The sequence below is a fragment of the Hylaeus anthracinus genome, unplaced genomic scaffold (genome assembly GCF_026225885.1).
Source record: "Hylaeus anthracinus isolate JK02 unplaced genomic scaffold, UHH_iyHylAnth1.0_haploid 5, whole genome shotgun sequence".
Taxonomy (NCBI): domain Eukaryota; kingdom Metazoa; phylum Arthropoda; class Insecta; order Hymenoptera; family Colletidae; genus Hylaeus; species Hylaeus anthracinus.
This window is the reverse complement of record NW_026535322.1, coordinates 10,578,435-10,601,824: the sequence shown is the minus strand read 5'-3', so window position 1 is coordinate 10,601,824 and position 23,390 is coordinate 10,578,435. Positions and strand designations below refer to the sequence as shown.

The 23,390-nt window shown below is 45.0% G+C and overlaps 1 protein-coding gene and 3 long non-coding RNA genes across 13 annotated transcripts in view; 3 read left to right on the top strand and 1 right to left on the bottom strand.

Moving 5' to 3' along the window:
• LOC128895744 (uncharacterized) overlaps positions 1 to 23,323 on the bottom strand; it is a 35,862-nt gene extending 12,539 nt beyond the window's left edge. Inside the window, exons 1-11 of the mRNA XM_054158610.1 lie at positions 22,887 to 23,323; positions 7,418 to 7,569; positions 6,903 to 7,074; positions 6,661 to 6,797; positions 6,254 to 6,354; positions 4,611 to 4,836; positions 2,983 to 3,168; positions 2,711 to 2,810; positions 2,223 to 2,369; positions 1,103 to 1,156; positions 88 to 208 (exon numbers count right to left, since the gene is read on the bottom strand). Of these exons, the coding sequence (XP_054014585.1) occupies positions 88 to 208; positions 1,103 to 1,156; positions 2,223 to 2,369; positions 2,711 to 2,810; positions 2,983 to 3,168; positions 4,611 to 4,836; positions 6,254 to 6,354; positions 6,661 to 6,797; positions 6,903 to 7,074; positions 7,418 to 7,569; positions 22,887 to 22,991 (1,501 nt within the window). The 5' untranslated portion in view covers positions 22,992 to 23,323. The remainder of the gene's footprint in view (positions 1 to 87; positions 209 to 1,102; positions 1,157 to 2,222; positions 2,370 to 2,710; positions 2,811 to 2,982; positions 3,169 to 4,610; positions 4,837 to 6,253; positions 6,355 to 6,660; positions 6,798 to 6,902; positions 7,075 to 7,417; positions 7,570 to 22,886) is intronic.
• On the top strand, positions 1,163 to 3,016 carry LOC128895757 (uncharacterized). Its single transcript, XR_008461860.1, has 4 exons — positions 1,163 to 1,535; positions 1,669 to 1,803; positions 2,587 to 2,841; positions 2,931 to 3,016. It is a non-coding gene; the product is annotated as an uncharacterized LOC128895757 (long non-coding RNA).
• Positions 11,820 to 12,302, top strand: LOC128895760 (uncharacterized). The gene is made up of 3 exons (XR_008461864.1): positions 11,820 to 11,940; positions 12,034 to 12,098; positions 12,178 to 12,302. It is a non-coding gene; the product is annotated as an uncharacterized LOC128895760 (long non-coding RNA).
• On the top strand, positions 12,903 to 20,148 carry LOC128895756 (uncharacterized). 10 transcript variants are annotated; one of them, XR_008461853.1, is made up of 5 exons: positions 12,903 to 13,800; positions 14,015 to 14,614; positions 14,679 to 15,950; positions 16,449 to 18,230; positions 18,307 to 20,148. It is a non-coding gene; the product is annotated as an uncharacterized LOC128895756 (long non-coding RNA). The 10 variants fall into 10 exon arrangements; XR_008461856.1 differs by having other exon boundaries at positions 12,903 to 14,263; positions 14,358 to 14,614; XR_008461851.1 differs by having other exon boundaries at positions 12,903 to 14,614; positions 14,679 to 14,925; positions 15,187 to 15,950.
• Positions 23,324 to 23,390: the final 67 nt, after the last annotated feature.

The following is a 23,390-nucleotide window of genomic DNA, read 5'->3' as shown; positions in this document are numbered from 1 at the left end:
TTATGTAACAACAACTATTTCGTCCGCGTCTCGGCGATTCGTACGACCGACGATTTTCCGCGATTAATCGAGGAGGAGAGAACTTACCAGTCACAGTTTGGCTCTGGGGTCTCGGTAGAGTGTTGCTCCCTGAGTTCGTCAACGGAGGCGAAGACAGGTTGCTGGATCCTCCGAAAGGCTTGGGACCAATTAGATTGTTGGACGGCGCCTGCGTGACAGAAAATACTATCATACACTCTATCCTTCGAGCCTAACAATTATGCAACGACTATTCGACGACAATTAAGACAGAGATGGGGCGAGATTCTCGTTTAAATAATTAAGGAAAATAATTAATGAAAATAACGCACACGGTGGTTCGCATTCCGACAAAGAAAATACGCAAACGCGTCTTCGTTAGTTTTAAAGTATTAGTGAGGTGTTTAGTGAGGCTTCGCGACGAACAACGACAAATGCGATATATGCACAGTGCTGATAGTGAGACTAGCCGATTAGGTTGATAATTAACGCTACCAATAAATGACTGAGAGTCATGGGAACACAATTTTGTGTCTTGGATGCTCTAAGCAATGTCGAGTAATTATGTAGTCTTCCTTAAACGAACTACCAAACCTTCGAGGTCGAGGTTTACCGATTTCGATGCGTTCCGGTCTATTCTCGCTGGATACGAGACTCTGCATAGTCTATAAAATCCTACATAATTACTCTACACCGATGATCCTTCTCTCCGCTGCCTTGACACCAGGGCCACGGAGAAAAGTATTCGCAACGACGCGGTATCGGCCGTTGTCTCCTGTAAATCACTTCTATTGCGCGCACTGAATCACCTGGCGACGTATCGTTCACGTAACCACGGTATAGGGAGCCACGAATATCGAGGGGATTCCCCGCGTTTCGCCCGCTAGTAGAACACGTCGAGGTAACTTCCCCAAACTCGGTGGTTCACCGATTCGTTACGCTAAAGCGCGACGTACTTGTCTGGAGAACATTATCCGGCGATCAAAGCAGCGGCACCGCGGATGATTTTCATTAAGGACGCACCTCACGAAGTGTAGGGTTTCGTGTCGCGATACGCTTAAGACGAGCCGCGTTGGGACATTACCTGGACTGATCGGAAACTGGGTGGATCGACGGGCGATGTGCCAAGGCGGGTGGGCTGCAATGCATAAAACGACAGAACCATGTCACGTGGCGGTGGTAATTAAAAAAGGGGGAGAGATTCGGGGATATAGCGACGGTCAGAGTCGGATCGAGTGTTCGCGGGCACCTGGGGCTTCGATTTCACCTAAACATCTCTCTTATATGTAGCTCAACTGATCAACTTTTGCCTGAAACATTTTTTATCTACACTATTGAAAATACCTGCAAAATAGTGGCATAACTTAAGGAGCAAACCTTGTATATTTATACAACTCTTTAATAATATCTCCTTGGATTTTCAGGCTCGTGTCAGTTCACTTAAATATAGGCTTGGATTTTATCTGGCCACTAAAACTAGAACATGTTTGGGACGTCTTTTAGAAATCTGCTAGAAGGTATGTCGCGTAGCTTGTTTATCACAAAAAGTAAAAACAAATATGTTGCATTAGTATGATAATTCTCATATAACATTATACATTGACTACTTGCGTCTTATCATGTGATACTAAAGAATTGAATATTTTTTAGCTGAAGCCCCTGAGCCACGGCAACCGAAGTTCACGCCTGCATCCGACCCTGGTGGTAGTACGCACACTCCTGATCGCGCCAGGCTAATTAGTCACATGGGTTCTAAATAGTCGCGCGAATAATCAAGATTGGCAGGTGAATAGACGCGGAGGAGGAAGTTTCGCGGACCTGAAGGACGAACCGGTCGAATATCATAACGATGACCGATATCGATATCGTTGTAACGTTTCTCTAACATTAATCGTTACGTCACGTTTCCTGCATCGCGCTACGTCGACGCTGCATTTTTATCCCGATACGCGGTGGCCCCGTCGCGTCTGATTCAGAGCGTATTTTAAGCGATTGTTTATTGGTAAATGAATAGTACCGAGAAATTCGTTGAACGTGATCGGATATAAATGGACGCGGTCTAAAATTGCAGAGAAGGAGAATCTTTATCGGTACTTCCGTTACGAGAATATTCCGCCGTCGACGCGATACTATTCGCCGAGGGGGCAGGAGGGATAGTTTTAGTTTACACCGAGGGGGTAGAAAAATTCTCGCGTATTGCCAACCTCTGTGCAACCCGTCTGTATGGTGATCGAGCTCGTGAAGGTTTTCGATTCCCAGTGGCATTCGCCGTTCGTGATGCATCCGTTCCTATTCAGGGACGACACCTGAAGATTCTGGGATCCGTAATCGGGGCTCGTACGATTGCACGCCTGGAAAAGCAATTAGTGCCAAGCAACTACCACACGCACACGCGTTTTTAATCGTAGCTGATCCCCTGTTAAATGCAACACTCGAAAACAGAAGAAATCGTATCTCGAATGGCTGTTTAAACATCTAATACACTTGCAATTTTATATATATATATATATATATATATATATATATAAAAGTATCTTAAGATTCTCTTCATCTTTTTTATTATTTCAGAAGCACGAGTATTCCGCGGAACAGTTTCAAGCAAGATGCGCAATCTCGGTGTTTAATCATGTGCAAAGCGACACTCTGTGCGATAATACACTGCGAGAGGAAAATTTTCATCTTGGATACTCACCGAAAATGGTAGGGGCGACGAAGCGTGATTGCTTAGGGGTGGAGACAACGGTGCGTTCACCAGGGCAGCGGAAATGGTGCTAGCCGGAGCCTTTCCGCCTCTGCGAAGTTTTTAATCGCCATTTTACTCAGGTTACGCTTCCTTTTCTTATTGCGCGCAATTCTTTCCCTTGAGATATTCTTGGATACTTTTAAGGCTTACGATTACATTTACTTTTTAGCTCGGGAGAGAAACCGGTAGCTCCCTAAACGATAAACAGGTGGAATGCTTACGGTGGCACGGTGATTGGAACAAGGCCCGAAGGTGCGTTTTGCCTGGCGACCAATTTCGCGTGAATGTCGCAGTATAGTTTGTTGTTGATGTTGTAGTAACCAACGTTCTTCAATGATGTGCCGCAGGTGGAGCATTTGAAGCACTCCACGTGAAGGTTCTTCTCCTTGATCCTCACGAAGACACCCCTGCAAAGTAGACAGATCGGTTTAGGCTGCTCTCCTCGTATTTTATTCTGTAATTTTGTTTTGTTTATTATTCAATAAGTGCAGAGTGCCTTTTTAATATCGGATGTGCCACGAGTTTCTTGGTCCGAGATATTTAGAGACAGAAGAGGGGTTGGGGGAGGCTCGACACCTCGACGACGGAGGTCGAAAACATAAAATTCGTCATATTGTATCGTGGTGTTGCTGACGAACCGAATGTTGTCTTCGGTGAGTGTGAAAAATGTGACGTGTTATGCAAAGTGAGCTTTGAAATCGCTGGCTTTGTACTCGCTGCGTGAAAAATATGCTTTCTTTTGCGCTTTGAGGTGAAAAAAGTTTAATAATTATATTGTTTCTCAGGTGTACCGTAACAACTTCCATGGAATACCGTTAATACTTCGTGGAAGAGAAAAAAGACACGGTGAAAAATGATGTGCAAAAGGTAACAAAAATTCGTGTCTACAAAAATAGAGACAGAAAAACACAACATTGACACCAAAAACCAAAAAGGAGTATGTCAAAAACAAGTAAAAAAAAAAAAAAAATCCACAACATCGAAAGCTTCGCGTAGCTCTATAGTGTACCAGAGCGTTTCTAAATAAATAATAAATACACAGTATGGCGAAGATGCGTTGAAGAGATACATATGTATATGCACAGTACAAAGGTCGAAGAAATGAAGAGATTACCGATGAGCATGAGTAGAAAGAAGCTCGATAAGAATGATCGACACGGCCCCTCCCGAAAGAATAATGAGAATCGCGAAGATGGAGAGGTCCTTTCAGAAGAAGCAATACCGACGACAGAGGCGACAGAGATTGCGGCAAAACGTGCATGTGTACAAACAAAAAAACATCTTCCAGTCGTCGATCGATTGACTTCGATCATTAGCGACTTGGTAAAGCTTCGACATGGATGATCTTCGATGGACGAGTGCGGGGTGCACGTTTTCTCGTCTGACTCAAAGCACGTGACGATATCAGCGTACGACAATCGAGCAATCCAGGAGGACACCATTTTAAATGCAGTAGGGGGGTTCAGAAAAGTTCGCTGGAACTCCTAGCGTCGCCAGCGAGGAGGCCACTCACTTCAAGTTCCGAGTATGCGTGAGGAAGTTATGGGGAGGATATTCGACGTCCTCCGTGCAACTTCCTCGCGCATAATTACGACTTAAAGAGTGTATACTCTCCATTGGCAACGCTAGTACTGTTAGTAAGCTTCTCTGAATCCTGGTCTACAATTGCGGCCATATACTTACGCACGTACAAGCGAGGCGCTTGTACAAGGTATGCGCAAAGACATGGCCGCCACTGTGATGAGACAGTTTACACAGAAGCGTATATCGTCGAAAAAGCTACAGATTCCGATCCATCGCGTCAGGGGGTGCAAGGGAAGAAGAGGATGATTGTCACGTGAATAGTTACACGATCGCTCGGTCGCAGTTGCTACAAACGACGGTTGACGGGCCCCAAGAGGGAGATGAGGACTCCTGTCGTTGCGGCAGACGTTTCGACGAGCATTCATTGGAATTGTAGGCAGGACCACCAACGCCCCGGAGAGCGTGAAACAGTGGCGTGGGTGATCTCGGCGAGGTGGCTCTTCCGCCAACGGCGTGGCTCACCGACGAGTAAAACTCTGTTCTCGAAGGAACTGCATGTAAGCAGAAAAACCGCTGTGTGACTCGACGGGACACGAGAAACTGTCTAATAACCGCCAACAACAATCTACCGGGAACGTATCTCTGTCATCTCTCGCCCCCTGCGCGTCCTGCGAATCTCCAAGTCAACGAATCGAATGTTCTACATTAAAACCTGGGTTAGGTTCAACAATTAAACGTCTCGCGTAGCGAGAAATCGAAAATGATTAGATATAGGCTTATCAATTGTGGTAATACAATATACTTTCCGAAACAGTGGCGAGAGGGCGTCTGAAGCACGAACGCGACGATAGAGTAGAGAACTGCTGTTCATTATCAACCCTTACCGATGGAGTCCATTACTTTGTCAACAAACTGCACGATCTTACCAACCGAGTACCCCCTTCCTCTTATCCCTCTACTCTATCGTTTCGTTAAAGCTTCGAACCCTTTCTCAGAGTTCCAGAAAGCGTACAGTATCCATCCAGACTTTGACTCGAGATTGGAAATCCGCGATGGAACGCGAGCGCTATCTTCTTCGTCGAAAGGACAATCATCAACGGTCCTATCTGCTTTCTCTGTCTGTTGATTGCTGAAAGAAGGTGTGTAAACGACCGAGGTTGCAGATGAACCGCGTCTCGCCGATTGAACTTACACGATGAGCCTCTCGCATTCGGCACAAATGTTCTGTCCAGGTGGAAGGCTCGACTGGGGCGTCGACGGTTGTTGCTGCTTGGTCTCTGGCGCCGTGACTGGCCTCAGTCCCGCTAAGGCTGGCGAGGTCGGCGATACCACGCCGCTCTGCGCAGTTGGCTCCGCTATTTCGCAAAGAAGTTATCGTACCGGCATGCACCAGACTGGCTGGAGCCAACCAATCCGGAAGAAAGATCCCTGAAGAGTGATTCTTAAATTTTTCTATTAAATTTTCTCGGACTTTCCAGATAACGCTACAGATAATGCATATGTATGTATCACATTGGAATTATTTTTTACAGAACCATGAATATTCTACGTCTTCAACCTGGTGTAACCTCCTAAGAAGCGATTCTTTTACGCTTCGCGCTCGATGGCTACCGTTACAATACTCGTTAGGCTGATGCATATGAAATATCGTTTCCCTGAAGCTTGAATTTCGTACTGGCTTATTATAGTTACTAATGAATGATTCCTCTTGCCTGAAGATATAACGAGGTAATGCACGAACGTAATTATTGTTAAGTGAAACAATCTGTATCTCCTCTGACAAACGATGTTTCTTCAGCGCCAACCTAATTAACAACTCTCCAGGGATTTTTCCTTTCCGTTCGCACGAAACGTTCAACTATCGTTAACGAAGACGAACCAAGTGAATGGTTCTCGATAACTCAAGTTTCCACTTTTAGGAAAATTTATAACTTTGTGACTGGCAAGCTCTCCAAGTCGTTTACTAACCAGGCTCCGGTGTCTTTGGCTCTTTGTCCGCTTCTTGGACCATTTTGAACACTTCGCTGTTCTCGGCGTTGTAGTTCTTCTCATTCTTTTTGAAGTTCACCCTGCAAACGAAGCGGTGGTTAAGAAATTGTTCTCGGAGGTATTATCTTAATATACATTTCCTATAGGCAATATTAGTTTCGTGCATTATTCAATTCAGTTTCGTATACAGTTTGTATAAAGTTCTTCTATTCAATATATGAATTGTATACAATTATTTCATGCATTATTCAGTTCAGTTCTACGTAAAATATTCTTGCTTCTAATAGAGAAAAGTGTCATTAAGACCAGTTATTTGTCCCATAGCGATATAAATAATTATATATGAACGTAGGTTTAGCGTTAACTCGCTGGTTTGCTGATTTTACCCGAGAACACCTCCAGCCAGGACTTCCGCCTGCGCAGAGAGTGTTTCCGCGATGGTTTCCTCGCTGTAGATGCCCACAGGACTGTTGTACTGTTTGTTCACGATGGACTTGATCGAACCGTCGCTGGTCCCGTTCAGCTGCAACGCGAGTGAAATATTTGCAGCCTCTGATTATTGGCGTTCGCGTCGCGAGGGAATTCGGAACGAAGACTAGGGCGATTTCTTTAGCTAATTGACACTAACGAATGGCTTTGGACTGAAGTTGTGGCCGCTTCCGATGTGCGATCCGTCTTGCTTCTTGGCTGCCAAGGATGTCTTCGTAACTGGAACAATGTTACCAATGGAGGCGGTGGGCGATGGCGACGGAAGGGTGGAGTTCAACGGGGACACGTGCGGCTTCCAGGTACCGCCACCCCTGTCAAAGATAAACGCAAGGTAGAACTTGAAGGCTGATTAACAGTAACAGCGTTCTTTTATACAAAATAAACAGCCAACGCTCTAGAATCGAGCTCTCATTGAGCTCCGTGTTATCGCGTGCGATAATTCAAGTTAAGATGCGGTCCGCGTGGCGCCAGTGCAAAGATGGGTGACCGTTTTTTCACAAGAGTAAAAAGATGCTAAACTCTCGGGTACTTCGTTAAAGAACGTTGATTACCTGAAGGGAACCGTGATTTGAATACAAGATAAAGATCGCATAGTTTTAACGTTGTCAAAATGAAAAATATCGTCGAATTTAATTACACGTGCTTGATTGTCACCTTTGTATAGTTAGCTCAAAATTGTTTCCAGCCCTGACGATGACATCCTGCGCGTCCTTGTGCCTCAGGTTGTACATGTCGGTGTTGTTCACCCTGATGACCGAGTCCCCAGCCTTCAGACCAGCTGCTTCCGCTGGCGAGCCACTGTTAACCTGCAACAGGCGATCGGTGAATTTTTTGAATATTACTCTTCCAAGTCGACGCGCACCGCTCCGGAACGATAACGGATATTTATGCGTCGCGACGCTTTATCTCTCTTCGCCTTATTCAACGCGCAACAGACGCCTCGGCAATTAAGGAAACGGATTACCTCGCGTGATCAATGAGTCGCTTTAAATCATCATAATTTATCGCGTCACACCTAGCGCACTCTTACAGCCATGATTTTGCCCGAGGTTAACCGCGCTATTAATACGTTCCCATGTTTATAACCGATGCTCATTTATTAACCATCCGAAATCATTGGATTTCACGCGACGACTCCGGTGGCGACTCGGAGGCGACTATCTTTGCGTTTCGAAGCTGAATAAGTCTAGCTGAATAAGTTCTATCCTCGTCCATTTGTTTCAGGACTCTCCTCGAGTGATCGAGAGTAATCGATACATCCAGTACCAGAGAAAAATAACCCGCAAAGGGAACGCTCATTAAGAACCTCCTGCAGCTAGAGCCACCACGTTTCCTTCGACGTTCCAGAGGAATCGTATATAATTAATAGATCTAAGATCGTCGAGGTGGGTTCTTTCTATAAATACCAACCGACGATTTATTATAAATATTTTTATTGTAAGATCTCCACTGTTGGTGAACGACGGCTCCATCGACCCAGCAGGCTTCGAATAAGTTTTCCAGTGGATAAACGGAATGTAGGTCGACGGACGAAGACGCGTAGGCTCTCTAGTTCCAGCTGGAGTTGAGATTCTCACTTTCTAAATTAAATGGTGCAATCAGAAATTTTAAGTGGAACCATACGAGTCGTAGCCCACGGAATAAAAATAAAAATGAATGGCTTCAAAATAAGTGATAATCCCAATAGCTTGGAAGTCTAGTAGCGAGAACAAGCTAGTGGATGCTTTTAAAATGCACCAAATTCAATCGTTCGTCATCGTTCACCATCGCGTTCGTCAGCCTGCTCGAAAATGTAGGCTGAGATGGTGGCCACGTTTCTAATTATTAGCTGTTCGTGTTTCCCCCCTGGACCCAGGCTCGCGTCACAGAAGCGAAATCAGGCCAGAGGGTGAGTCGTTCGTTCGATTCACGCGTCTGCCTCCAGAAATAGGAACCGCGAAATTGCGTCATCGTTGTTGCCGTAATAGTTGGATACGTTTGCCGTGCACGTTATTATCAACAACGCTGCCGCTCGAGCTGGGGGAGAATCATCAGAATTTCGCGAATTCTTGGCCGATAACGGTGTGTTGCATGGCCTCGCCTACTTTCGGATCCTAGATGCCTCTATGATTAATTGGAAAAGATTCTAGGAAGACCGGAAGCAACCTCGATGGTCTTTTCCAAGAGCAGGAGCCTACGAATATGGCTTTTGTTGGAGTCTGTAGTGTCGACTGTTATTGACCGGTTATTGAATTTTTTAGATTGGTGATCCGCCGCATGCAGCGCCAAGTTTCCGGCCCGCATCCATCTAGGCTAAGTGAGTAAGTAAGGAGTAAACAGCAGAGAGAATAACGTCTGGTTAAAAGCGCAAGTTTCTGAACGTATAATAAAAGGTGTGTCAAGGACAGAAAAGGTATGTGCAACTATTAAGATAAATTCAATTAAATATACGAAGACTTTCATTTCAGGACTTCACCTAAACATAGGGAAGCTACAATCTACCCTTACAAGAACCTATCAAGAGCCTACGAACACCTGTGTAATGGGCTCAATTGTTGTTGAGAACGACGATGGCGATCAACTATTGACCTCTATCAGGAGCCAAGGAACCTCTCGACCAGCCCCTCGGCTGTCCCTAGGTCCACGAAGACGTAGGACGTAAAGTCAGGGTTAAGCTCTGTGGGCACCGTGAAAGCCTGCCTGCTAAAAATAGTCCCGGACCGTTCTAAAAATAGGGCCCCGAACACGTACGCCGTTTATTCGTACGTACACCTCGAACAAGCCAAACCGAGGGATAGGATGCACCTTGGTGCGGGCATAGTCTTGCACAGTATGACATATCGGACCGACCGTTTTCATTCTGCGAGACACGGACGCCTCTTTGCCACCGCGCGAGACCGCGATGAATGAACGAGTACGCGCCGTACTCTTGGACGTGTACGTGGCTTCCGTGCGTGCACGGTCTTTTGCTGCCTGGGCGCATGCCTCGCGTAATAATAGCCACCGACGATTTTGGATAAGCAGCTTTACCCCGTAATGGAGCCGTATCGATCTGGAAATGGACGAGATAAAAACCGTTGCTTCGTAGCCAGGCTCGGGATTAATTACATTAGGCCTTTCGCAAGGGACTGTGGAATATACAATGACAGCGAGACGTGCAGAAGAATGGGATCCATTCACTTCATCACTTCGATATACAATCAACACACTCACGTCATCCACGCTCTAAATTTAACATTTTATGTAAATGAGGTAGTCTTACGGAATAGCGAAATGGAATAGTCCTATAGAGAAGTACAGAACCTCGGTTGAATTTCCCAGCAACAAAACAGAATACCACAGAATATATTACAGCGAGACATCCACGGGCAAAGTAGCGGAAGAACGCTATTCGTTATAATACAGGCGAAATGGAACAGTCTAATAGAGAAGTGCAGAGTCTCGGTTGAATTTCCCAGCAACAAAACAGAATACCACAGAATTTATTATAACGAGACATCCGCGGGCAAAGTCGCGGAAGAACGCTATTCGTTACAATACAAGCGAAATTGAACAGTCCGATAGAGAAGTGCAGAGTCTCAGTTGAATTTTCCATCGACAAAACGTTAACCCAGTAATTCGTCTTCGTCTGTGTACACCAGACGACAATAACGCGCAGTTCATTGGCGTTTTTGAGACGAACGGAGGAATTTTCCCGAGGACACGCGCGTGCCTTCGGTAGCCGGAGGGCTCAAGGTATTATTAATAACGACGCATTCTAAAAATACACCCGAAATATGTGTGACGCCGGTGCAAGTAAGATGCACTTGAATGCAGTCGAACCGAGAGGGAGAATACACGCCAAGGTGTACGAGGTACGCATTCCAATGGGCGGGTTATCAGAGACGGATCCATCCCACCTTCCATGCTTGGAATGCATCTCTGGTCTTTTTTCTTTCTCTCACTTTGAGGGCTTAAGGCTCGTTCATACTCGCGGCTGGTACACGCTCGAAAAACGTGGACGCCGAAAACAGGGGAGGGAAACGGGCCTAGCGGTCAGTGACACCGGTTTTAATCGGACCGAACGAGAGGGAACGCGGTTCCAAAGAAATATGTCACCGATACTTTCGCGTTTTCTTCGGACTCGCTCCCGTTTCGTCGTCCATTTTAATGTAGCCACGATGTTCCTACGATCGAATCACCCTGAATCGTTCCTGTAGCATAGGAATTAATAGAGAAAGCTAGTTACGAAATATCCAGAGGAATATCTTTGAAAATAAATGATATTAAATTCATATAATATAGGACTTTAATGCTTCAGTAGCTCCAGCTTCCAGCTACGGTGCATATATCGGAAAACTAGGCGATTTTAGATGCTGACGTATCCAACGCATTCGTGGATACTGGCAGCATCATTCTAATTATATTTCTCGATTCGTCGGAACTTTGGATGGCGGCGGAGACGTCAACGGTCTTTGTTGTCCTAAGGTGGAGTGGAAGAAATAGACAGTGACGTCAGGTCGAAATTATTGGTCTACGATCGACCTGGCCTTATCTCTTCGAACCAGCTGGACGGGCGCCGTTCGCGTGCATGATGTGTAACAATACGATACGCGTCGAATGGTAAAGCTCCTTCTACGGAAGGCTGACTATCCATGACGTCGATGCCTCGAGAGTTTCAGATGCTCCGCAATTTTTCGCGACGATATCGCGTTGGCAGCCGAGAAGGATGCTTATGAGAGGTACACTCGGTTCAAATGAGCCTGTCCATGGCACCACAGACGCGAGGTAGGTGTAGGGTTTCCGATTGGTAGGGTACACGTCATCAATCCGAGCCTACCAAGTGGAAGCCTCGAGTCTCCCTCGCATCTGCGCCGGTGCGGATAATATCAATCAAGTTCAATCACAAAGAGACCTTTTATAAGCTGCCAACTCAGAGACAACCTCTGCGGCGGTAGTTTTTAACCTGTGCGGTTCGGGACCAGGAAACCGAGGTCAACGGATGTGTCAAAGCGGGATTCGGTCCTTGGAGGTGTCGCGATTAGGCTCGATGACACATTCCGTCCGGAAGAATGTCGATGAGAGCCACAAAGAGTCCTTGTGCTGACCCAAGAATCGAACTCAAGACTCTCCAGTCGGTCTCGTCGATGACGCCGTAGGAACGCCGGGAATGAGCTTCACCTCGCTTCATCGTCAGCTGATAAAGAACCGAAGGAGTGGTAAGAGTGTAACGAAGTCGATTAATATTATCGAAGCTTCGTCAGAATTTTTATTCGCCGAACGCAACGACAGTAATTATATTTTCATTACAGGAGATAATCATTTTTGTTCGCGCTATCTTCGATAATCTACACCAAAGGAATATAGCACTTGATAGGTAAGATAAGGAGATTAATAAAGTAGCTACATAAAGAATTCCTTTTTCTACCTGAAAAGTTTTCTTTTTCTTTCCTTAGGATATCTTAGAACGAGTTACCGAAGAATATTAGTTATACGTACATGGGTTAGCAGTAAAAGATGCGACGAATTTCAAGTTCGCGTAACGTCGTAACGTAGGGGCGATTACGAGACGACGGGGGTGTCGTGTTACCCACGAATTCACGAGGCGCTACTCTACCAACGACCAAACATACGGGAGAAGACTGATTTCTGGTTCGACTTTTGGCAAATTTCCCACAACTGCCTCCCACTGCGTCCCTCCTTCATTCCCGAAATCGAATCGGCATTTACGATGGCGCTCCTAAATCTTCGACTCCGTCATCGAGATACAATTTCACTCCGCCTCGTCTGGCTTTTCTCGGTTCGGCGATGCTGACAACGCGAGAGAACCACCGATAACAATCGTTCAGATAATGTTCAGTTCCCGTAAATAACGCGCGCGAAGACGAAACATTTCTCGATCCGCCACCATTCGAGGCAGGGGTTCTCTCGATGGACCTCGAGATTGCTAGGTCGAAGCATTTTCGGTGAGGTTCGTTATTTCCATGAAGTTATTCTGACTTTTCAATATTTCAGGATCGAGAGGAGTTCATTACGATCGCTGTAGCTATAGCAAAGTAAAGGCGTAGATAGATCTCACCACAAGACCTCGAGGTCTAGACAATTTCAAGAAGCTTCAGACTATTTTTTTTTATAATGTACTCGGACGATTAGTATATTGGGCCACGTGAGGGCGGCGCCCGTGTACGCGATAGCCGAAACAAGCAAAGTCTAGTTCTGATGGCGTGACAGACGCACACGTGCTTCAATTATAACGTATTTAGTTATGGTTATCATTTTCATGAAGTAAGTCTGATTATTCAATAACCCATCATTGAAAGCGTCAATTACAATCGCTGTAGTAAAGAAAGAGGCTAGGTGGATCGCACCACAAGGTCTCGAGGTCTAAACATTTTCAAGAGCTTCAGATTATTTTCACGAAGTAACTCTGACTTTTCAATATTCCAGAATTGAAAGCGTCAATTACAATCGTTACAGCAAAATAATAGCTAACCCTATTGCTTTATATTTTCAATATTTCAGTAGCGATCAAGACGTCGTCCTACCGGAACCAACGACCAGCAGCGACGTCATGGAATTTACGGGCGATAAGACGGATTCCTCGGATCGTAAATATCGCTAAGAAGCGATCGTTATAGCTGGTTGTTGCAGAGAGCGAAAAAGAACGCGGGAGGAGGGATGAAAGGGCGCTCGCGACGCGGTGGAGTAATCGTGTAAAATAAAAAGAGAGTTGCGTGGCGTCGGGAAAACGGTAAAAAAGACGGTGTAGTCGGGGAGAGGACACGGTGAGAAATAAAAGCGATATTTTTATATCCACGGGTGTAAGCTCGTCGGTGGCGGACGCCACCGGGCCTCGGTCTCTATTAATATCCACGGGCCGGGCTTCCTTTCGGCCTCCGCAGCAATTCTCTTCGCACAGGCGGACCAACGATCGGCCACCGGAAAGAGAGCCTCCCGATCGGGGAAAAAAAAATTCCGCCGTCCAGCTTCCGCGAAATCCCAACTTGCGCGACGCTCGCAGAGGAAGGACTCCACCTGTTCTCCAATTTCAACCCAGTTCTGCAGGACGGCTCGTTGCTGTGGGTGCATCATTAAATGCTGTAACTTGATTCTTAATACACAGGTCTCCTTGTGGATACAGTATTAAATGCAATAACTTGGTACTTTGAGACAAATAAGTAACTAAGGGGGTATTTTAATCTAGAGCGTCAATTTTTAGTTCAAAGAATTTTTATAAAAGGTTTTGCACACATGCTTATTCACATTTTAAGAACGTACACAATTCTTTTTCAGGTAAAAATAATTAAAAATTAAACGTAGCACAAGTGCACAACAAAAATAGTACAAGAAAATTCTATGGCAGATATATTCTTAAGGGTGTACACTTTGAGAAAATGGGAAATCGACATTTTGAAAGTTTCAGACTAGAATAGCCACATAAAGTAACATGCCTTTGGACTGTATGAACTATAAACAGTCAAGTATCCACAACGTAGATAGTATAAACAGGCAAACTACTTGGACGATATACATGTGCACTATGTGAGTAAAACGATCGATCAGCATACTCCTAAAGAAAAATTAGTTTGATATCCTACATAAGAAATAGAAGCTTTCACGCTAATCCAACTTGCAGAATTAGCGATAAACGAATCAAGAACGAAGAGCCAAAACTTGTTGTGCCAATAAATCAACTTTCAACATTGCGGTATTGGTCGCTCTAAAATACCAACAAGGAAGGAACGACCGGCTCCCCTCGACGCGATACATTTATCGAGTAAATAAACTGGCCAACGAACAATGTCGAGCACTTTTATCGCGAAGTTGTCGACGTCTGCGCCCACGATTGCACGCCGCTGTGTCCTTGACTGCATTTGCATTTGCTCGCAAAAGGTAAAAAAAGAAAATTATATGTGTATATATATATATATAGCGAACGAGTTTCGTTGCCTTCCAGGCGGACACTGTTCGAACAATTGAAAAATCGTGTTTGCCGCGACGAAAAACTGGTACCAGCCGTTTACATATGCATACGGTCGACGTTCGAAGAATTCACGACCCAAGCCGAACGGAATTTTATGACGAGTACAGGATATGCCAACGTTCTATAAACAATTACGTGGAAATAATCGTGATGTGAATCGCGTTTTGCAATTGAATGTTAATATAATTTGGATTGCAATTCTTCTTCAACAAATAACAATGTAAGATTCATCTTTTAAACCGCATGTGTTATCACGTGCCAAAGTAATTTTGGTACCGTGCGCAACGGAGTCACCGTGGTCCCTTCTTTCAAAATGTGTATCTTCAGAAAATGCGGGCCAAGACAGCCACAGGAGCTCGTTGTATCCATTAGCCAAACACCGATGTTACAATTACTTTACATACTGGGTGTCTTGCTCCATCGGAACTCGATTTTCAATCCTTCGGTCACCAAGTTCTGCAATGTTTCTTAACTGTTCCAGGTCGTACGAGTGGCTCGGTATACCGTGGCGTATACCATGCATCGAACAATTCAAGAATGAAATATTTGTTCCTCTTCAACAACGCCGTTTGGGATGCACGCGTGCCTGCGAACGCCTGACATCGCGGCCTTTGCGCCACTTCGATTACTATGTCAAGTTTAGAACGATTTATTGTTCGCAGATAATTCATTCGCTTCTTTTTTTTTCCATGGAACGCTGAAAACACGGAACTTTGGCCAACGCGTTTCGCAAAGTATGCAATTACGCCGATAGCGTGGTTACGGCACACGCATCGAGGAACGCGATAACCACTCTCAAGAACGGAGATAATCGAACGTTTTATGTGTTCCAACCGATATCGACGAAACTGGTAAACACAGAGGTGCGACACTCACCGTGAACAAATTTCAACGTTTTATCCTAATAATAAACGAATAAAAACGTTGAAAGGTAAACGTCCCGATCCTCGACACGTTTCGCAATCGTCGTTGCAGTGGAGTGCAACGAAAATTGTAATCAATGATTGGATCAAATTAATTAAGCCTAGGTTATAACTTTATATGTCTAGTTTACAACGATTTTTCCGCGATAGTTGCACAGATAAACTAGATAAGAGATTTGCCTATCTCCGTTGCCAGGGGTCTCGACGATTGCCAAGCCGCGGATGGAGTTGCCAGGCATTCCTCGACGGCCACCCTCCATCATCGAACCAACAACAGTTGATATTAATTTATTAGTCGAGTGTAAGAAGACGTGCGTTTCAGGTATTTTGGTATTTTTGGATGTGTCAACTGGCCCTACGTCCTAATTGACTGTCGCGCGGTGACAAACGAAGATTATTTGAACCGTTCATTGCACAAATCGACTAAAAGTTGAGAAGTGCGATAAAAATGGCCTCTGAAATAAATGATTTATTATTGAATGGTCAGAAAAATGTTGTCGTTTAATGGCGTTGATCTTCATTATCCAGGAAGGTTATTATAAATATAAAATGTTGGCTATACCAAGTGCTTTGATACTTACATTCAAGATTTTTCAAAAAGCGGTGTTAACCGATTTGTGCAGTAAACAACTCGTTTCATCGTTATAGTTGAACGACTGTTATCTCGTAAAATGCAAAGTTAGTTAGAATACACCCTAGTTAGGGGGCATCGACACTCCCCAATATAATGCTGAAGTCTATTTTTGTCGTTATTACAATTTTCTTGTTTTAATAACCCAGTTTTGTAGTACTTTTAAGAATGCAAAGTATTATTTTACAGACGAGAATTTGTTGAATCTTTGTCGTGGCAAATGTGACAAACTCTTAAATGAATCGAGTGGACGACGCTCAATTTTCTCCGCTTCGATTCAGAGTTCGATGAACAACATCCCGACAAATGCGGCCTTCGTGGAAAGCCGTAGCGCCCCGTGGTGGTCTTTTTGTATCGTTCGGCAGAATTACGACGTTGCACTCGGTGCAGTGCAGCCGGCGACATCCTGCGCCGGATTCGAATTCGCGGACTGCACCCGCTTGTACAGGCTGAACCAAAATACACGTGCCAAATGTTTCTCGTAAATGTAAAACTTCCACGCTTACGACCCATGCTACATGATCGACAGCCGTAACTAACCGAGAAATGCCTTCTCTTTCGAAAGATACAGTGAAATACACGTAACAGTCGCTCGAAATTTGTACAGCGGCCTATAAGAGCTCCGTATACACTGTAATCTTACACCACCCAAGTGAAAAATACCGCCTGGCCGCGAAACGTGCCGACAATTGGTACATTTACCTTATATCGTTTAATTTGGGACGTTGTGTACGCCACTCGTAAACAAATCGGGCCATGCAACTCGGTCGAGCAACGATTACGCTTCTCGTGTGCAACGAGCCACGAAATCGGGGGCCTGGGTAGACATAAACAGAATTCGCGAACGGTGACTCGACGGCGGACGGCTTATTTTCGATAATGACGAAAATATCGTTCCCGATACCGAGGAACGCGCGCTTATCCTCCTCTGCTCCACGGGTTTTCCTTGTACCCGTAACTTTTCGCGTTGCATTTCGAAAAACACGCATACGGAACGCGCGTCCCCCTCGGGCGACGTTTCTTTTAATAGAGGCCGTCCTCCAAAACATATTTACGAAAGTTTGTTTCTATGTTTAGCAGGGAACGGTGTACATAATTTACTTCGAATCCGTTTCACGCGACGAGCGATACTTCATTTTTCAACGGCGATACGGTAAATCCGTTTTCATCCCACGCTGCCTGGCAAAATCCCAGCTATTGCCACATTCGTGTGTTAACCTTTATCGGAAGGAAGTCCCTCCTTCAGATAGTATTTTCGACCGAGGTTGGGGCTACCTGTTGGTGACGATCGTTGCGTAACGTTGTTGATCTTAGCCCTTCCGTGAAAATCAGACATATTTTACGGATTATTCTCCCGATAGGAATTATCTGGAATTATCTTTCAACAAGGCGGGAAAATCATCGAGATTGGGAAAGGAAGCTACCATCTATTTATAATAAATCAAGTGTTGTTAATGGAGTCGAATACTTGCGAAGGCAAGAATGTTACAATTGACGATACCCGAAAGTATAAATCGCATACGAATTTTTGAGCCACTCGCATGGATTAGTTCACGCGGCGTCTGCTAGTGTCGCAAGTAACAAATTATTCCAAAATGGAAACGCCATTAATCTACATTAATCCTGATTAATTCTTCCAGGTCCTTCATCGTGTACACATGTAACAGCTTCTTCCTAATATATCCCAATTATTTTAATGCACGGAGATATGATCTGTAGGACTATTCGAAGGTATTGGCTGATTTTTAATTTGATGTGTTCGATAGTATCTTTAAAACTTTGAACTAAGCAAATCCCTCAACGACAACGGTCATTAAGCCATCGACTCGGGGTACCTACGTATTAGCTTGCAGCTGGTGAATTATCGGTGATTCGTCCCTCGAGAATGAGACCAGTAATTGGTCTCGTTAAAAGTGCATTCTCGAGTGAAATTTCCAGACGGTCCACTTCTGTCAGTGATTCAAAATCGAAGTAAACGAAAAGTATTTGTAGCCCAATGTCCAACTCTCTTTCAACATTTTATACGTTTCTTATTGTATATTTCTAGATATTCCTCTGCTGAGAAGGCTGATACTACAGACGAAAACTCGATCGACATTTGAAGTTTGCCTTACGGCAACAATATACATCTGTATTTATATGCAGAGTTTTGAATGCGTCTATAATATGCTGTATTATGCTGCATCATGATATAATATGAATATACACTAAACTTGTTCCAAGATAATAGCATACGAATGCATAATAAGCTTGTCCTGCGACAATATTGTCCTCTTGAGGGACGAATTCTTAATTTTTAAGTTTTGATTGCTTACAACAAGAACTTTGTATAGTTTATTTTATTCAAAGTATAACAACAATGCAGACTGTATATAGAGTAAGCTCTCTTGCTATGATATTGTATACTTTGTAATTCTGCACTAAAAGGTATTATGATATTAATCTATCACAATATCCTTCCAGACGTTATACTCGTATATAGAATAAGCTTGTTCGTACACCGAAACGAGTTTCAATAATAGATCGAACAATCTACGTCGATAGGGAAGTTAAACGACGCTCGTGTAATGTGGACGTTCGCTTATTTATCTTTTGAATCATTCGTGCGCGTCCTTGGTACTCGTTAACTGCGACGAATAATTAGCCACCGGGAGCTCTTCCAGCGAAACAGAAAAGAATGCTAATGACGAGCGCGCGTTATCTACGCGACGCTATAATCGGCTAACGACACGCAGAATTTATGCCGAGTCCTTCCACGGGCCGATAATAAGCGAACGAAATACACATATCGCGTAACAAACGCGCCCACGTTGCACCGACCGTTGCGTTCGGTGCAGCGGAATCGCGGAAACCTCCTCGCCCGAGATACGGGCAGCTGTTCGTCGGAGATTACGAGAACGAGAACGAAAACGCGATTTCTGTTATTTACAGGCTGGCCCAGAATAGGTGGCACGACTAAGGAAGGGTGACTTTGTTTAAGACACTATTATTTAACCCTCCGTCGCAGCGATTCTTATCACTTCAACCGTCTGTTGATTATTAATCACGATTAATTGTATACTTTGTTTCAGGTCTGGTAAAATTGCGCCACAAGATCTCTGTTATTTACAGACTGACCCAGAATATGTAGACATCGCAGCTGTAGCGTTATAACGAAGGGTGACTTTGTCCCAGACACTATTATTTAACCCTTCAATCGTGTGATGATTATTGAACACGACCAACTAATTGCATACGTTGTTTCAGAGCCTGGAGAGATCGCTCCACGACCCGTCAGGAATTTCACACGCAGCTCGTCGAAGAAGAAGCGTCTCTCCCCCGTGAATCTCGCAGCCCCGCTGGGGCTCCGTCCGTTGGATTCCTTTTTCCCCCGCAGCTTCACGAGCGGGCCGAGCGACAGACGCACGTGGCGCGTCGTAGATCGGTATTTTTATCGATCGACACCGAGATCGCTCCCTCCGACGAAAAATTTATTTTCGCGGTGACCAACGCGGCCCAGGAAGCCCGTAGCCGTTGACGACAACGTCGTCGTCGACGTTTGCCTTCGTCTTCGTCGTTGTCTTCGCGAGAGCGGGGCTCGACCCGGCTCGCGCGTTTCGCAAAGGCACCTTCTAGAAATAGAACGCCCAAATAATTTGCCTCGGATTACCAGCGACGCGTCGCTGACTATCTCTCTCTCTCTCTTTCTCTCCGTCGCTCTGACTCTTCATCTTTCTCCTTTTCGCGCTTTTTACTCGCGTCTCAATTCAATTTTCAATTCTCTTCACAACGTTTAAAGCAACGATGACGTTCAATTGTTCGAGTAGAAATTATTGTGAGAGCAAATGAAACTCAACGTTTAGCCATATATTTTGCAATTTTATTGAAATCCTTTGAACGATGAAATAGAAAGTCTCCAGTATAAGCACCAGTCTCTATTAGATCCAATGGCAACGCGTGTCTTAAAAAAAATTGCGCTATAAGACAACGCAACCATTCGTTAGCTGGGAAATATGCAACAGAGGCCGTAAATCTTGGACCATTCTCGGGAGAGTACTAATATACTAACAACGTTTTGAGTACGTTTACGCGTAAAGTCTCGACGCGAGCGGTATATACAGGTAATTGTTGATGTCATAAAATTGCGAAAGGGGCTTGCGTTTTGGAATTTACGACGCCCCCATCCGCTGGCAGGGTAACACTGCGAACTGTCAGACGTTGATTTTTGACGAAACCTTGCGGGAGTGTTTATTGGTCCAGCCTGAGAACCACGCGTCGTGTTTCTGCTATTTATCCGAAAGGAAAAAGCACGCCTTATATCTAAGACAATGCAAGGTGTGTTCTGTTTAATTATAGACAGCCTTAGGGTTTGAAATTAATTTTCAGTTGTTTACTTCAGGATGAACGTTCTCTTGGAAATAGCGAGCTGCGTTACAGCGATTACAAACGATTAATCCGTAATCTAGCTTCGGGTAGGATTCTCTGACATCCGGGGACTCGTATTTCTCTCCTTTCCGAGAAGCTCCGAGGAGGCGGACGGGCGTCGTATTTGTGGCCTCGTAAAATAAACGGAGCACGTGCCGCTAAGAAGGCCAAGTTCGAAACGTCGATTGCAAGATAAAACTGTTGAACGCCTTTCGGGACAGGATCCACCCGCGCTCAAGATCCGTTTCTGCGGAACGGCCATTCGCGAGCGAACAGAGCAAAAATCCAGCACGCGCCGCGCTCTCGGCGACGGATTCCGACTGAAAATTACCTTCGAACCTGTAGAAAAGCTACTGTAGATTCTCTGCTTTTAATTGGATCGCTAATATCGCTGTATCGCTGGACTAATTTTTCCGAATATCGCTATGGGAATATTCCTATTTTCACACTTGAAACCTGGAGTATTCCTATAATTAACACTCTTCGATAAATTTTGTACCATGATCAGGATCGAGCCTCCTCGATAATTATTAGAGCAAAGCTGAACGAAATAGTGTTCACTGTTTACTTCGATATTTTGGGTTACGTTACCGTAACCTAATTACCCACTCTTGACCTAGTTCGACTTGCGCTATAATTTTGTGTGTTCTGTACGTAAACTTTTCCTTATTTTATATATTTCTTCGTAGGTGATTCAACGAGCTGCGATATTCGTTAATAATAGACCTGACAATGACAGCGAGTAAGGAGGCCAAGAGGGACGAACGCGCACCGAGAGGACATCCATCCGTTCGTCGTCGAGGGAGCCGCTGATGGACAATTCGACGATGGAATAAACGAAGAAAGTTTTGAAAATTCGTTCGAAAGTTCGTGGCGCGATGCTAGCCAAAAGCTTCTCGTGTTACAGCGTGCCTCGTCGCCAAAACACGGCGGCGGCGACGAGCCGCGCGTTTCGCACGTAGTTGGCAGCGATTTCTACCGATGCGCGTGAAATAATTTGGCGTTTGCTGGCGGATTACGTAACGTTGCTTTGCAGACAGTTGACGGTGGAAAAGGACGAGCCTCGAGCTCGTAAAGCATCATTTTTTTCTTCCAATGTAATCCTCGGCTGTCGCCGCTTCCTCGTTAGTCTCGAAGTCTGAGACGATCCACCGAATTGCGCAAGAATCTTGAAAAATATCTCCGATATCGCAGTTTCCAATCTATTTATTTATGAGAGAGCCAATGAGTGTATTAATACTCATAGAAACATAATATTCGAATAGTTTAATCGCTACATTACGTTGGCCTATGTTAACAGCTAGGTACTGAAACATACGCGCGGTAAAACTGATAGTGACGTCACAGATACACTCTAAGTTTACACGTAAAAGAGCAGAGTTGCATCGATCGATCGAGATAAATTATCAACCCGATAAATTATGGGCGAGGTATCGGTTTCCTGGAACGGTGATATTTATCTTCATATTCGAGTAAGAATTTAAATCGTTTGTATTTTCTGTTCGCGACACGTAAACCGAGGTGTCAGTTGCGTTAGCTCGCAAGGTTTCGTTTTCGAATCGTCGACGATTAGTCGACGTTCCGTGGACGTATCGCGAAACAGCGACATAGCGATCTATTTATCGGCAATTGTTTCAATCAATAGATCGTCGTCCAGCCCAATGAAAATCACATTTCGCAAAATGGACACGACGTCATCTTTGCGGCACATTTTCTTGAACAATGTACTACCGGACGGTTGCACCACCTTGCAAGAGTGCCACATGGTGGCCACCCATATCCCTGCTAATCACTGTTTGTTTAAAAAATCCATGTTTGCAAACCTCCTACAATATATCTTAAATACGCGTCTACGGGAGACTAATCCAAAGACTATTAAAAAGAGTTAAATCGCGTTAATCTGTACGTCTCAACCGATCCTGTCAACATAGCCGGGCGAACTACTTCTCTAATCACGAGTAAAACCACTGTTAAATGAGCTTGTCTAACTCTTCCACAACTGCTTTAAAGATCTAGCCATCCAACGCCACGAATGAATTGCTACGCGTTGATCCTCTTCGTTATCCGTTACACGAATAAAACTTTGTCTCCCTTATTACAGCCTGTCAGACGTCCCCCGCGCGACCCTGAAGACCAGAACGGTCACCAGAGAATCCACCGTGCAAGGAACGTCGAGACCCCGGGAGCAAGGTGATCCGCGCGAAGAACAAAACCAGGACTTACCTTTTGCACGACCAGGGGGGTGCCAAAGTCCTTTCCACCCTGAAGACGGAAGCCCCACGGGGATCCATCGAACCTGGAGAGCTTGACGCTGATCAGCTGAGCCATTATCACTGGTTTATATACCGTTCACCTGGGTCGACGAATAAAAACTGAATCCTCGAACAAGCGCAGGATGCAACAAACTAACAGAGAACAGCCTCTGCTTTGACTCTTATCGTGAACCAACGAAAATTTCTTAGCGGAACCAGAGAATGCACGTTGCACCGAGTCGGTCACGGTTGACGTCTGCCTTTTAGCGAGGAGGCGGTGTCGCGCGGTTAGGGAGAACGGCACGTACGTTCCTGAAGAACGCGCAGACCGGAGTAAAGGTATAACAGACGTCGAGGACGGTCAGTCGGCCAGCGGGGCCTGCCTGGCTGCCTTCCTTCCATCCGATTCGACTCTGCCGCGACTTCGCGCTAGGGGCGGGGATGGAGATCGAGACCCAACGCACGCGGGAAGGAA